Source organism: Trichomycterus rosablanca, chromosome 12 (genome assembly GCF_030014385.1).
Source record: "Trichomycterus rosablanca isolate fTriRos1 chromosome 12, fTriRos1.hap1, whole genome shotgun sequence".
Lineage (NCBI taxonomy): Eukaryota > Metazoa > Chordata > Actinopteri > Siluriformes > Trichomycteridae > Trichomycterus > Trichomycterus rosablanca.
In genome coordinates this window covers 22975127-22991793 of record NC_085999.1, presented here as the reverse complement: position 1 = coordinate 22991793, position 16667 = coordinate 22975127, and the positions used below count along the sequence as shown (strand labels likewise).

The 16667-nt window shown below is 39.3% G+C and overlaps 1 protein-coding gene across 1 annotated transcript in view; it reads right to left on the bottom strand.

Moving 5' to 3' along the window:
- Positions 1 to 10307, bottom strand: part of plekhm3 (pleckstrin homology domain containing, family M, member 3) — a 55339-nt gene extending 45032 nt beyond the window's left edge. The window contains exons 1-2 of the mRNA XM_063006180.1: positions 9825 to 10307; positions 3779 to 4729 (exon numbers count right to left, since the gene is read on the bottom strand). Of these exons, the coding sequence (XP_062862250.1) occupies positions 3779 to 4729; positions 9825 to 10272 (1399 nt within the window). The 5' untranslated portion in view covers positions 10273 to 10307. The remainder of the gene's footprint in view (positions 1 to 3778; positions 4730 to 9824) is intronic.
- Positions 10308 to 16667: the final 6360 nt, after the last annotated feature.

Here is a 16667-nt window from a genome sequence, read left to right as displayed (position 1 = left end):
TTATTTTTTAGATACCTTTTATTGTAAAAATTCAGCCCAGTGGCCATGTAAGTCAGAAGGGGTTAAATTGGGGGGTTGCTGACAGCTATCCTTATCTCCTGGGATCTAGAAACACCTAACCTATAGTTAAAAGTTATTGTGAAAGCATTAAGATGCTTTCAAGGGGGGTTGTTAGGTTTTTCGGAACATAAAAACGTACATTTAATATGGGAAGTTTTACGGCATTTTCCAAGCTTTACGACATCCAGGCCGCATGGTCTTTTGTCCAACATGGCGCCGGCTAGGCTCCCTCCCTGACTCCTACCGAGGGGGGGGAGGCAGAGCCCGGGGCTTGTTAGCACACTTCATTGGCTCCACCAGCAGTAAAGGAGGAGGAGCCTAGCTGAGTTTAAAAACCGGCGGGGAGAGAGGCTCGGTCTCTTTCTTACGTGGTTGTGTGTCTAGACTGCAGGAGAAAAGGAGCGCCGATCGGCCTAGCTCTGATATACAGTGTGTCACAAAAGTGAGTACACCCCTCACATTTCTGCAAATATTTCATTATATCTTTTCATGGGACAACACTATAGACATGAAACTTGGATATAACTTAGAGTAGTCAGTGTACAGCTTGTATAGCAGTGTAGATTTACTGTCTTCTGAAAATAACTCAACACACAGCCATTAATGTCTAAATGGCTGGCAACATAAGTGAGTACACCCCACAGTGAACATGTCCAAATTGTGCCCAAATGTGTCGTTGTCCCTCCCTGGTGTCATGTGTCAAGGTCCCAGGTGTAAATGGGGAGCAGGGCTGGTAAATTTGGTGTTTTGGGTACAATTCTCTCATACTGGCCACTGGATATTCAACATGGCACCTCATGGCAAAGAACTCTCTGAGGATGTGAGAAATAGAATTGTTGCTCTCCACAAAGATGGCCTGGGCTATAAGAAGATTGCTAACACCCTGAAACTGAGCTACAGCATGGTGGCCAAGGTCATACAGCGGTTTTCCAGGACAGGTTCCACTCGGAACAGGCTTCGCCAGGGTCGACCAAAGAAGTCGAGTCCACGTGTTCAGCGTCATATCCAGAGGTTGGCTTTAAAAAATAGACACATGAGTGCTGCCAGCATTGCTGCAGAGGTTGAAGACGTGGGAGGTCAGCCTGTCAGTGCTCAGACCATACGCCGCACACTGCATCAACTCGGTCTGCATGGTCTCATCCCAGAAGGAAGCTGACGCACAAGAAAGCCCGCAAACAGTTTGCTGAAGACAAGCAGTCCAAGAACATGGATTACTGGAATGCCCTGTGGTCTGACGAGACCAAGATAAACTTGTTTGGCTCAGATGGTGTCCAGCATGTGTGGCGGCGCCCTGGTGAGAAGTACCAAGACAACTGTATCTTGCCTACAGTCAAGCATGGTGGTGGTAGCATCATGGTCTTGGGCTGCATGACTGTTGCTGGCACTGGGGAGCTGCAGTTCATTGAGGGAAACATGAATTCCAACATGTACTGTGACATTCTGAAACAGAGCATGATCCCCTCTCTTCGAAAACAACAGGATAACAACCCCAAACACAACCTCCAAGATGACAACTGCCTTGCTGAGGAAGCTGAATGTAAAGGTGATGGACTAAACCCAATTGAGCACCTGTGGCACATCCTCAAGTGGAAGGTGGAGGAGTTCAAGGTGTCTAACATCCACCAGCTCCGTGATGTCATCATGGAGGAGTGGAAGAGGATTCCAGTAGCAACCTGTGCAGCTCTGGTGAATTCCATGCCCAGGAGGGTTAAGGCAGTGCTGGATAATAATGGTGGTCACACAAAATATTGACACTTTGGGCACAATTTGGACATGTTCACTGTGGGGTGTACTCACTTATGTTGCCAGCCATTTAGACATTAATGGCTGTGTGTTGAGTTATTTTCAGAAGACAGTAAATCTACACTGCTATACAAGTTGTACACTGACTACTCTAAGTTATATCCAAGTTTCATGTCTATAGTGTTGTCCCATGAAAAGATATAATGAAATATTTGCAGAAACGTGAGGGGTGTACTCACTTTTGTGATACACTGTATATTCACAGATCATTTTTACACTTAATAAAGTGTTTTATAGAGTACTTTCTGGACTTCCCGACTGCTTTCTTCAGGACCTTTTGAACAAAAGATTTATCCTAACACATTTCAGTGTTTTTATATTATACTTGTGTTATTTTCAGTGTATAAGAGTCAAAAACAACCCCATTATTTTAAATTAGCCTAAAATATATGCAGTTCCACTGGACCATGGAATGCCTTGACAGATTTCTCATACATCCTTATGGGGAAAAAAATACCTTGAAACTTAATGCCTTTGAAACTCAACACCAGTCCCAGAACCAACTGACGTCGAGTTTCAAGGTACCACTGTATCAATGTCAGGTAAGTAAAACTCAGAGTCCTCTTAATTCCATGAATGTGGGGCACAGAGCTATCAATAGTGACAAGTTCTACTTAATATAAGACTTTATTTAAGGCTTCTAATTTATTGAAAATCAGTTGATTTCTCAACAATGACCGGCATCGAAAAAGCAAAAGGAAAAAACTAAAAACTAAAACCATGGTTCGCTCCTCAATTTGGATAATTAAGCTAGGACTACAAAATTGTATTATTAAGGTGCAGTCAGCAATTTAGCCATGATTAAACATGGAGAACAAATAAATTCCTACACGTTTTATTTATTTATTATTAAGTGAACCTTTAAAGCATAGCAAATTTTTGGCACATGTACATTGTTGCAGAAATACTATTAATCAAATCTGGTTCATAGTTGGAAAAAGGTAAAGCCTTTGAACCGTATATTAAATTTTTAAAAGAAAATGTTAAGATTAATAAAGCTTTTAATTAAGAACTAGCTTGAGATAAATTAAAAACTAGTTTTAATCTGAAACACCACATTACCCTTTCAACTCACTGAATTTCTTAATTGTAAACAAGTTTAACAGATTTGGGCATAGGCTGTTTTTAGTTACTACTAAAAGGTTATTAAAATTTACCATATTACTTACGTTTTTCCACAAATCAAAAATCAAATAAAATTCAATTTAATTGAAATTAAGTATCTAACCACAGAGAAGTAAAAGTCTGAAAAAGAATCCAATACCATCTTAAATGCCCTAATTATCCTCCAGTTCTATTTATTACAAAAGTGGCAGTGGTGGCTCACTGGTTAAGGTTCTGGAATACTGGTCAGAGGGTGAATGGTTCACTGTTGGGCACTTGCACAAGGACCTTAACCCTTAGTTGCTTGGGCAGTATCCTACCTCAAAAGATAGGATGGTTAAAATTTAAATTTGCCTGAATTTAATTTAATTAAGAAAATATAAAACTTCAAATCAATTTAAATTACAACAGATTGTAGACACATATCCAGGATAAAATACAAATGTGACAAGATGTGTCTGACCACAATGTGGTGTACTAAAGCAAAGGGTCAATTGATGAGCAAAAATAGTGATTATATTCATTCAAACTCAAAGCCCAACAAAGTGTGTAAAAGGGGCCTGAATACTTTATAAATCCACAATAAAAACCATTAACAAAACAGCATTAAAATAAATCAAAACAATCAGTTTTCGTATAAAATGATAAGGCAACAGAAAAAAATCACTAATAAGTTAGCACAAATTAGAAATGTGCATGTTCACATACCATACGTGCAACTTTAAGTGCAAAGAAGACAAACCTCAGTGATGTGTTGCCTACTAGCATGAATAAATAAAAAAGTTAGACAGTGTTGAAGTGTGACGCTTACCTGCACATCTAAAGCTTTGAGCGGTTAAGCCTTTTTCCACAGACAAACAGGTGAGAATGCTGAGGAAGCTAGTAGTGACAGACTGGCGTTTAGCCCTCTGGGCCTCTCTCTGGCGACGCTCTTGAGTGGGTCTGCTTCTCATCAGCACTCCAGATGCTGTTAGTCGGCTGATCTCTTTTCTTGGCCTCTGAGCAGCCACAGCCATCCGCAGAGCCTCCAACCAGTCCTGGGTCTGGGGTTCACTCTCTGCACGCAGACGCAGCACCTCATCTGGGAAAATGACCTGAAAGTGAGAATAGGCAGTGCCATCCGTTTCATCCCACTGTACAGCTAGGCAGGAGGAGAGAGAGTAGCACAGCACTGGTTCACACACTGGTCCTCGACCCTCCGTTTGAAAGGCCTGAAGCTGGGTTTGGCTAAGCACGAAGGTGAAGGCGCTCCAGTTATTGAGATCACTGAGTTGGTACAGAAGGCCTGACTTGAGCACATCAGCACAGTACTGTGTAAACAGAGGCAGGGCCTTGGGACGAACTAGTGGACGAGAGGTTGGCACAGAGGCAACTTTGGGATCCAGTACGTGGGCATTAAAAGAAGCAGTGGATGTTGGTGATCCCGGACAATGAGAAGGACGGGCAACTAGAACACGTTCCCAAATTAACCTGCGCCACTCCAGCGCCTCCCACTGGCAAGCGGCACGGAGCTGAAGCCGAGTGCTGTTGAAAAAAACGGCTTGTAGCACACGCCCATCCTGGGGCTGAGGTGCACCTACGCTCTGGCAGTGGGACAGTGATAGTGCAGTACAAAGCTGTTTGTTTCCACTACTGTCCAGACTGTAGACACGCAACTCGCACGGTGTAAGCTCCACATGGCAGGCATTCCAGCGGCCCCAAGGACCCTCCCTGTGCTCCAGCATCCCTTGCTTCAGCAAGCTAGGGGTGCTTTCCTTTTTATCTAGAGAAGCAAACACAGTAGATTATAACATTTAAAAAATCCTGACACACAGAAAGCTTGTTATCAAAGTAAAAATATCTCAGAAAGATGTTTTAAATGCTTTTGAACTTTTCTTTTTGGCTATATTTTCTAGACTAAGTTCTATAATAAAATTGGGTTCTTGGGTTTAAATAACAAATTATTATTTTTGGTTGTTATGATAAAATAAATGGAAGCTACAATACACAGCACAAACTATCTTAATGGTCAAATGTAGACCTAGAACATCCAGTGACAGTCATGTTTTTAGCTGCTTTAGACTTCGACATCTTGAACAATTTTGACTACCCAATTGCTATATGTTTGATGTGTTTACGTATTAAGTGCATTTTGTCCGTTTAGGGATTCCATAGTCAATGGAAAAGTGTGCTTCTCTACACACGTTATCATCTCTCTGCAGTCTGTGCTCAAAAGAACAAGCCAGTAAAGTATTATGCTCCCGAAAGTTTGTCTATGTACAGTTTATTTCTCAGCAAACTCTAAAGACGCTCGGTTACTAGGTTTCTAGGACCACCTCATATTGCAAACCAGTAAACGTAAGGCACTTGGATGCTACGCGAATGAAAAACATTAAATTGCTAAATACAAACCTTACATTTTGAATTTTACATCAAATTGCACATTACAAGGGAAAAGGCTCATTTCACGGTCCGTGACACGAATTTCGCCGCTGTGAATTAGGTGGTGCCTTAGCTATAGACCTATGCCTCTTTTACTTTAAGGCAGGCATCTTTTGGCCCTTTGCACCCCAGCTAATTAGAAGGTTTCCAGCTAATTAGAAGGTTTTGCCAAATTTAGTCTTCCAGGAAATAATCAGCAACTTGTCCAACTTTCCCAGGGTGGAGATACTGAGATGAGTCAGCATACGGTGCATTTGTAGTTTCACATCATAGCTCTATCCATTGTTAAAAATGCTAGAATAAAAAAATGACAGCTAATTTTTTTCATATATCAACATAAAACATTAATTATATTCTAATTCTTTAAAAGGGTTGAAACAAGTTTGTTAAAAGTTCTTAAACCATTAACTATTTCAACTGGTTGTACATTAATTTATCATGATAAGCTAGTGATAATAAATGTAACGAAAATGCAACTAAGTCATATAACTATTTTAAATCAAATCTACTTAGATTGTGGCACTAAACGTATCCACATCTACAGGGGTTGGACAAAATAACTGAAACACCTGGTTTTAGACCACAATAATTTATTAGTATGGTGTAGGGCCTCCTTTTACGGCCAATACAGCGTCAATTCGTCTTGGAAATGACATATACAAGTCCTGCACAGTGGTCAGAGGGATTTTAAGCCATTCTTCTTGCAGGATAGTGGCCAGGTCACTACGTGATGCTGGTGGAGGAAAACGTTTCCTGACTCGCTTCTCCAAAACACCCCAAAGTGGCTCAATAATATTTAGATCTGGTGACTGTGCAGGCCATGGGAGATGTTCAACTTCACTTTCATGTTCATCAAACCAATCTTTCACCAGTCTTGCTGTGTGTATTGGTGCATTGTCATCCTGATACACGGCACCGCCATTGGATGCACATGGTCCTCCAGAATGGTTCGGTAGTCCTTGGCAGTGACGCGCCCATCTAGCACAAGTATTGGGCCAAGGGAATGCCATGATATGGCAGCCCAAACCATCACTGATCCACCCCCATGCTTCACTCTGGGCATGCAACAGTCTGGGTGGTACGCTTCTTTGGGGCTTCTCCACACCGTAACTCTCCCGGATGTGGGGAAAACAGTAAAGGTGGACTCATCAGAGAACAATACATGTTTCACATTGTCCACAGCCCAAGATTTGCGCTCCTTGCACCATTGAAACCGACGTTTGGCATTGGCACGAGTGACCAAAGGTTTGGCTATAGCAGCCCGGCCGTGTATATTGACCCTGTGGAGCTCCCGACGGACAGTTCTGGTGGAAACAGGAGAGTTGAGGTGCACATTTAATTCTGCCGTGATTTGGGCAGCCGTGGTTTTATGTTTTTTGGATACAATCCGGGTTAGCACCCGAACATCCCTTTCAGACAGCTTCCTCTTGCGTCCACAGTTAATCCTGTTGGATGTGGTTTGTCCTTCTTGGTGGTATGCTGACATTACCCTGGATAAAGTGGCTCTTGATACATCACAAAGACTTGCTGTCTTGGTCACAGATGCGCCAGCAAGACGTGCACCAACAATTTGTCCTCTTTTGAACTCTGGTATGTCACCCATAATGTTGTGTGCATTGCAATATTTTGAGCAAAACTGTGCTCTTACCCTGCTAATTGAACCTTCACACTCTGCTCTTACTGGTGCAATGTGCAATTAATGAAGATTGGCCACCAGACTGGTCCAATTTAGCCATGAAACCTCCCACACTAAAATGACAGGTGTTTCAGTTATTTTGTCCAACCCCTGTAAGTCGATTGAGTATAGAATCAAAAACTTTATATCAGCACTTATTTGACAGTATTTAAGAGTTGAATCACAAGTAAGCATTACTAAATGACCAGTGATAGTGTAGCCGTTACAGTACTGAACAAGTAATTGAAGGTGGCTGGTTCAAATCCCACAACAGCCAGATATCAACTGTTGGGCACCTGAACAATTTAATAAATGTAAATTTACTGAAATTTATAATTTATACTAAAGTTGCTCACATTGAGAAACTGGTTTCGTGACTTAAACCAAGACATTTAATTTCCAATTATCAGATAACCAAAATGCATGTAAACCAAATAATCAGAATAATGTCATAATCTAATTGCTTGCTTTAATTTGATTAAACATACATCATGGACATGTTTTAAGTTAGAACATAGAAGAAAGCAAGCTACATATATTATTTAAAAAAATTAACTAAGCACATAAAGGTATGTTCATTAACATATAAAGAAAAGTGGTATGCAAATGTATAGTTAAAGTCAGTAGGAAAAAGGTGGTTATTCTACCATGCCAATTCCCCTTTTTCATTGGTACACTCTAAAAGCAATTGTGCAATTTGCATTCACTAGTCTTATTTTGTCAAATTTAATTAAGTGACAAACTACCAGGCAGGTGTAACAAAGTACTCTGTCCCACACTACAGTGGGTTTATTATAAGAGCTGCAATTAATCAATTTTCTCTCAGTAACTGAGAACAGGAATAAAGCAATCCATTACTCTGCAGAAAAGGTGACACTGATTAGATCAATGCTGAACTGCCCAATACTGTGTAATTTCTTTAATGAACACAAACTAAAACAGTCAACAGCATAGAAAAATAGTCCATGTTTTCCCCAGACCATTTCTAGCTTCCCTCAAGGTGACTAATACCTTTTCACTCATATGCTAATCCTCTTAATATCAGGGGTAATTAGAACCCACTCTTTCACAGTATTGTGTCTATTTTGTCACAGAATTGCATTATCCTTCTATTAGCATCTTCAAGAAGAGTCTCTTTCAAATTCAGATTTGCAGCCTTCCCAAACAAATAAATACATGCTGACCAAATCCAGGTACTTGCTGCAATAATGCAGCTAATCAAATGTAATCAACTCACCCACATATACTTCTTCATCCCCCAATTTGTCTTTGGCTGTGATGGTTAATTGATTGATTGATTACTGAGGCAATCATTTTCAGAAAAAGATCACCATAAAGAATAATCAAAGAAAAGCAGAATAAAGGATATACAGTGGGTGGGGGGGGTCTAAGAACACTAGAAAAAAATGCATTTATTTAAAAGAAATTTTTTTATATCCCAATCTAGTCATTTCCAATTCTCAAGGGGAGCTGGATCACCACATGTCCCAGCAGTCAATCTGCAGGCACTACTTATCACCTGCTAGTGTGAGTTCCCACACAGAGCTGTATCAAGTACAGAGAGCTATACTTCATGTGACATAACCACCCATTTGAGGAGGTGCCTGGACCTCGCAGTGGCAACAGGAAGAGACAGTGTCTGACTTTCCCTCCCTCAAACACAGCCAATCATGGCCACGGCCAAATCAGTGGCAATGCTGAAATTCATTCTTGCAGGTATGTGCTACCATGTTAGACTATTGTTCCACCTACATACCCCTTCTTTGTGGCCCCCAGGCTGCTAGTCGTCATATAAAAAGCAGGCTTAGGTCAAAACGACCAGGCAAGATTAGTGCCAATTCAGAATGAACATGGGTATAGCTCTTATCTCTACATTTTAGTTTAGTCACTTATTTAGCAACCTGTCAAAATAAAAGAAGGCCATCACTAGCACCAACTGTATCTGCTGGTTTAATATTCAGCACACTGTCATGCTTCCAGTGCCAACTGCATGGAAGAACTGTCTGTGAAAAGGTTAAATTTACATTTCCATTTTAAATGGAACACACTATTGTCTACATTATTTTATGTTTATATTGTATTTTGTATGTACATCATTAAAATAACCAAACTTAATAGTAAATTTACCAGATTTTGATCAAATTAAAAATGACCACACTAATGATCAAAATATCAGCACAATGTTTGACTAAACGAAACTGCTCATAATTCCCCCTAAATTCACCGAAATTGGTTCCTCACTGAAATTGAGTTCCCTAAAAGTCGCTAAGTTGTAATCCACACTCTGAAAAAGTTTTGATAAAGTCCAGAAATAATACAGTTGGTACTAAATAGTTCACATTAAGTTAAATATATACTTGGGGGTCATTTGGCATTGAAGGGTACTAAATATAGTTATCACAATTCCAGAACTTTGCCTGTCAATACCAGTTTTTGTTTTTATTATTATTATTATTATTATTATTATTATTATAAAAACACCATATTAAATAAGTAAATATTACCATGTAAAACACTGCCATGTAGCAGTTGAGTCGTGTTAATTAATCTGTTTACTGATTTGATGCTTTACATTCGTAGGTGTATACTGCAATCTACTGAAAGATCCCTACTTATGAAATACACATTTACAAAAGTCTCTCAGGATATTCCATCAGTTAGGCAAAATCCACCTTTAGACAGGCCTACTTCCCAGGCTTACAGAAGAAATAAAAAAAAAAGCATAATTTGTGTGTGATGCGTAATTACAAATAATCCTCACCTTCGTGATGGTCATTCAAAGCCATGTTCTTAAGCGTGTCCTTGTCAACAGCTGGCACCCTATTTTTCATGTATGTTTGGTGGTTGACATCTGATTGTGATCTGTTGTGTCCTCGTCTGAAGCCCCCATTGGAGTTGTTGGTGGAATTGGTCTCTTTGGCATGGGCTGCCAAATCATTGGTGGATCGGGCTCGGTTCCTCTTACCATGCCTCAGTCCCAGCACACTAACCAAATTTGGTTCAGCCCAAGCTACATTGTGTGATATCTCCAGCTGTTCTCCAGTCAGCAAACCCCACACCCCAGTAGAGCTTAACTTTTCCAGGGTGATAGCCTCTTTCAGTTTGGATGGGCAGACTAGCCTGTCCTCCTGACTGCCATCCAGACAGTGCAAGTAGTCCTCTGTCATCTCAAGGGCTGGACTAATGTCCTCAACCTCTGAGCCATCCATTACCAACACAGTCTATGCAAAAAACTGGAAATGGAGTAAACAGGGTGCCTGGTGCTTTGACGCCAGAAAGAGAGAAGATCCAAAAGCCTTAAGGAAACATAATTTATTTTTCTCTGGAACTCTAGCACAAAAAGCAACAATTCATCCAAAGAATCAATACCCTGCATCAAGAAAAATAGGAAACAAAATTATTTAGCAAAATATTAGCAGAATATATAAAGCCAATCAATACTGATGTTTAATGATGCAAACTGCCAAATTCTCTTAACTGTCATAGTCAGTGGTTAACTCCTAAACAACAAGACCTTAAACCATTTAAATATTAAAAAAATGTCCAGGTTGCTTTTGACATTGATTTCATTTGTCTGTGTTTTTTAGGCTCATTCACTTTTACTTATCTAAGTTATACATTATTTAGAAGTTATTGCATCATCGTTGGCCAATGCTGGGACTTCTGGCCAGACTTCTCCAAACAGTAGATGGGTGTACCTGGGTCCAACCGATTTCTGCCAGTTCTAAACCGATGGCACTGTTGGACATCTTCCAATCTCACAGGGATGTAGGCATGATGTGCCTTTCATCTGTTGCAATTGACATTGGCTGACCACTGCATCTACAGTCCTCAACATTGCCCATTTCTTTGTGCTTCTTCAAAACAGCTTGACCAGCAATTATTGAAACCCCAATCTGCTTTGAAGTCTTTGTTTAGGAAAAACCTTACTGACGCAGTATAACTACCTTGTTGCTGTGCTCAGTCTTTCCATGGTGTATGATCTGTGACATAAAACTGTCTTCCATAACATCACCTTTTTAGCAGAGTTTGGCTGTTCCTCACCACGTTCTAAGCCTCCCACACAGCTCTTTCTGTATCAGTTAATGACAGTGTTTCAACCTACATATAAAAACTAATTATCATTATCTCCTGTTTGGTGTAATTATTTAATCATACACCTGACTATAATCCTACAAAATCCGACTTTATGCTGTTTTGAAGGATTTTGTGAAATTCTAACAATCAAAGTCCTTAACTGTCCTCAACAGCTAGTGTTCACCAATATCTTTTCTTTTTCAAACATTTTTTAAGCTATTCTCACAGTGAGGAACTAAAACTGTGACAGCACATTACACTGGAAAAAAAGACTATGTAATAATAAATTTAAATACAGATCTATTGTATTCATAGTTTAGGGGTCCCTTTATGCAAACTATAATTAATATTTCAAATATGTATATAATTCATTGCTGTTTTTCAATTCCATTCTTTGCTTGTAGCCTTTTTTATCACTCACAAGTGGAACTATCTTATACAATGATAACATTCTGATGAAAACTGTTTTAATTGATTTTACATTATGCAGTGTTGTAAAAAACACAAAAGGACTGGATTAAATATACCTTCATTAAAGCCATTTAATTTATTTTAAAGTGATGTCACACCACATGACATGATGTCACACCACAGGTCATTTTCATTACAACACTAAATTTACTGTGAATATTATTCTAGGAGTCCTCTGCATTTTACCTTATATAACCTTATAGTGGTAAAGTAAATATGTATAAATAAGTATAAAAGGCCAAAAGCATTTGGTTACCGTTACACTACAGGAGATTTGGCATGTTAACTTTACAGTAAAAAAGATAATGAAACACATCTACCATCTAAAAGTAAAACCGTTACAGAAAACATTTAATTTCGCAGTATTAACACATATTTGATTACAGTAAAATGAGTCATGTCACCCACCCATATATGTATGTATGTATACAAATAATGTTATTAACTGTAGATGGTAAAATAACAACAAAGTTCGATGGTAACAGCAAAGATAATAACTTTTACATTTAGTCATCAGTCCGTACACGGAAAAATGATCATTTCTGATATACTGTTGATCTGTCCTAAATGTAACAACCAGCTAGGCTAGGCTAACTGTTATAGCTAACGATTAACCTACAGATTCTCTAAAGGGCCAAGTAATAACACTAGCTAACAAGCTAACTGTTACATCCTAACAGCATATTAATAAACATATTCCACTATTACACAAGCAGTGACGCAGTTATTGTTTCTAAACACTATGTAATACAGTCTTACAATCATATGTGATTTAGATGCAGTCAGAACCAAGCGAAGAAGCTCTCATGTAAATGTGTAAACATTGTTTTATTCATGAGCAGAAACTAACAGCATTAGCTGCATTTTTATAGATAAATATTAGCTTAAACAGTACACCCTGCCTCATGTTTTAATTCCAATATAAACAATGATGTAATGACTTACCTAATCCTGTTTACAAACTCTAACGCTCCGTTGTGTCATTCGAAACGTGCACCGGAGGAATCTTAACCCGCCGAATAAAGTTCCGTGTTGTCAGGTCTTTAACATTAGGGCACATATTCATATTTACTTATGTACATCTCTCATATAACATATACATTTATGTTTGCACATATTTATATTTACATTTAATAATAAACGATGTATGTGTGTGTTCACCTGCACAACATAATTTTGGGGACAAGTGTCAAAGAAATCATTAGTAAAACGAGTTCCTCTGTCTCCAGTTGTACAACGCCCATTTTATCATCCAAATCGTCATATCAGTTATATTAAAGTTTCTTTAATTCTAAGTAATTTTGCAAATAACAAAGAAACAGCACTTTAAGTCTCCCTGTGGTAAATTTATAACAGGATTTTAACAGATGTTAACAGTGTCTCTACTTCAGGACTATAATAATTATTAAAGTAAAAAGTGGAGTTACACTGATCAGCTATAACATTAAAACCATCTCCTTGTTTCTACACTCACTGTCCATTTTATCAGCTCTACTTGTCTAATTGTAGTTCTACAATTACTGACTGTAGTCCATCTGTTTCTCTGCATGCTTTGTTAGCCCCGTTTCAAGCTGTTCTTCAATGGTCAGGACCCCCACAGGACCACTACAGAGTAGATATTATTTAGGTGGTGGATCATTCTCAGCACTGCAGTGACACTGACATTGTGGTGGTGTGTTAGTGTGTGTTTTGCTGGTATGAGTGGATCAGACAAGGCAGCGCAGCTGGAGTTTTTGAACACCTCACTGTCACTGCTGGACTGAGAATAGTCCACCAACCAAAAACATCCAGCCAACAGCGCCCCGTGGGCAGCATCCTGTGGCCAGTGATGAAGATCTAGAAGATGACCAACTCAAACAGCAGCAATAGATAAGTGATCGTCTCTGACTTTACATCTACAAAGTGGACCAACTAGGTAGGAGTGTCTAATAGAGAGGACAGTGAGTGGACATGGTGTTTAAAAACTCCATTAGTGCTGCTGTGTCTGATCCACTCATACCAGCACAACACACACTAACACACCACCACCATGTCAGTGTCACTGCAGTGCTGAGAATGATCCAACACCTAAATAATACCTACTCTGTAGTGATCCTAGGAGAGTCCTGACCATTGAACAACATGAAAGGGGCTAACAAAGCATGCAGAGAAACAGATGGACTACAGTCAGTAATTGTAGAACTACAAAGTGCTTCTATATGGTAAGTGGAGCTGATAAAATGGACAGTGAGTGTAGAAACAAGGAGGTGGCTTTAATGTTATGGCTAATCAGTGTAAATAATGTCTTTGTAAGTACTGACCCACCGTTTGTTTGTCTCCCCTTGTTTGTTAGCACATAGCCTCTGTTTGTTAGCACAGTTCCCTCAGTCCTTCTAAAACAGGTATTATGTTGTGTTGTAACTGAAATCGCTACTACACAAAATTACGGTGATAGAACACAAATACAAATTACACAACACAGGAACCCAACACTTTACATTCCAGGGTTCTGGTGGTGCACCAGAACAATACCAATGCTTTACATACAGTATACCATGGAACACAGTGAAGATGGTCATCAACAAGTGTAAAAATAATATGGAACAACAATGTATACCAAGAACTGGACATCCCTTCAAAATTATGAAAAGACAGGAAGAAAACTGGTCCAACATTAAAGCAGCTGCAAGAATGTCTGGCAAGTACTGGTGGTGTACTACGTGTGACAAATCTCCTGTATCATTCATATGTCTGGACTGTGGGGTGGGGTAGTATGGCAAAAAAAGAAACATTCAAGCCCAGCCACACATCGCATCTGCCAGTAGCATGTGGAAATTTGTTATGGTCTAATGAGACCAAAGTTAAATGTTTTGGCCATTTCCGAAAGGTATGTTTGGAACAAAAAATAACACTGCACATTACAGGAACACAACACCAACAGTGATGCATGGTGCTTTGGGTCTGTTCTTCTACTGGAACTTGGGCTTTAGTCAGGGTAAAGGGAATCAGTTGCAGCACTAAAAGCAAAAATGTTAAAGATGAAGAGAAATTTCACCTTTTATAACATTGACATAAAGCCTTCATATCAACCAGACCTTCATATCAACCAGAAAATGAAGAAGAAGATCAAAGTTTTGGAATGTCCCAGCCAGAGAAGAGGGCTGTGCACAGAATATGCTCTCTTTAGATAAATTTGGGGTGCTTTTACAAGGAAAATGCGTATAGACTTCTGCGTATAGACTTCTATCCAAAAAGACTAAATGCTGTTACCAAATTAAAAGGTGCTTTAACAAAGTATTCGTTTATGCAGCCACATTATTGTAAGTATTTTTATTTTCCCTCATAAAAAATCTGTTTGTTTTTCAATTGAATTGTACAAATTATAGGTTACATTAAAAATGTAAACGTTCTAAAATTATTCATCTTGATCTCATTTTTTTATCACAAAAACCTGCCATTGTAACAGGGGGGTTAAGACTTTTCTTATCCACTGTATATCTGGCAAAAAAAGCAGAAAAGAGGACTGATAAGGATGGAAGACATCATTATCCCTGTCAAATTTCCATCATATCATTTGTAAAAGCTGTTTGTGCATAGTATGAATAGAAACCTCATACAGCATTTCGTCACTGACACTCAAACTGAGTCATTCTTTAAAAAATCTGCGGTATTGTGGAATCAAAAGCCATAATTAATAGAAATCAAAACCTAGCAGAGTATGCAAAAAGATTCAGGCAGCTGCATTAGGCTAGATGGAATTAATGCATCTCTGTAGGAGCTATAAGCACCGTAAAAGAAGCTAAATTAAATGCACCACAACTACTTCCCTTTACCCGAGATGTTTTTTACTAGAATATAGTCCTCGTCCCTGGCATGTTCCCCGGCATGATTTTGTCAACATGACTGAAAAAACATATTTCCACCATGTCCATAGTTTTAGAGAAAGGTAAAGTGGACCAACTGGCAGATTTCTTAGGGCATGACATACATGTTCACAAAGAATATTTTAGGTTGCCAGATAGAACACTTCAGCTTGCTTAAAGAGTAATGGCAATAAAGAGGAAACTCTAAAACAGTTTAAAGAAAAAAAAATAGATTAAAAATAAATTGGCCCAAAAGGTTTTTGTTATAGTACATATAAACATTTTAGTACCTAATCTATGAACAGGGGTGTTACAACTGACATTATATACAGTGTATCACAAAAGTGAGTACACCCCTCACATTTCTGCAGATATTTAAGTATATCTTTTCATGGGACAACACTGACAAAATGACACTTTGACACAATGAAAAGTAATCTGTGTGCAGCTTATATAACAGTGTAAATTTATTCTTCCCTCAAAATAACTTAATATACAGCCATTAATGTCTAAACCACCGGCAACAAAAGTGAGTACACCCCTTAGTGAAAGTTCCTGAAGTGTCAATATTTTGTGTGGCCACCATTATTTCCCAGAACTTCCTTAACTCTCCTGGGCATGGAGTTTACCAGAGCTTCACAGGTTGCCACTGGAATGCTTTTCCACTCCTCCATGACGACATCACGGAGCTGGCGGATATTCGAGACTTTGCGCTCCTCCACCTTCCGCTTGAGGATGCCCCAAAGATGTTCTATTGGGTTTAGGTCTGGAGACATGCTTGGCCAGTCCATCACCTTTACCCTCAGCCTCTTCAATAAAGCAGTGGTCGTCTTAGAGGTGTGTTTGGGGTCATTATCATGCTGGAACACTGCCCTGCGACCCAGTTTCCGGAGGGAGGGGATCATGCTCTGCTTCAGTATTTCACAGTACATATTGGAGTTCATGTGTCCCTCAATGAAATGTAACTCCCCAACACCTGCTGCACTCATGCAGCCCCAGACCATGGCATTCCCACCACCATGCTTGACTGTAGGCATGACACACTTATCTTTGTACTCCTCACCTGATTGCCGCCACACATGCTTGAGACCATCTGAACCAAACAAATTAATCTTGGTCTCATCAGACCATAGGACATGGTTCCAGTAATCCATGTCCTTTGTTGACATGTCTTCATGTGGGCTTTCTTGTGTAGAGACTTCAGAAGAGGCTTC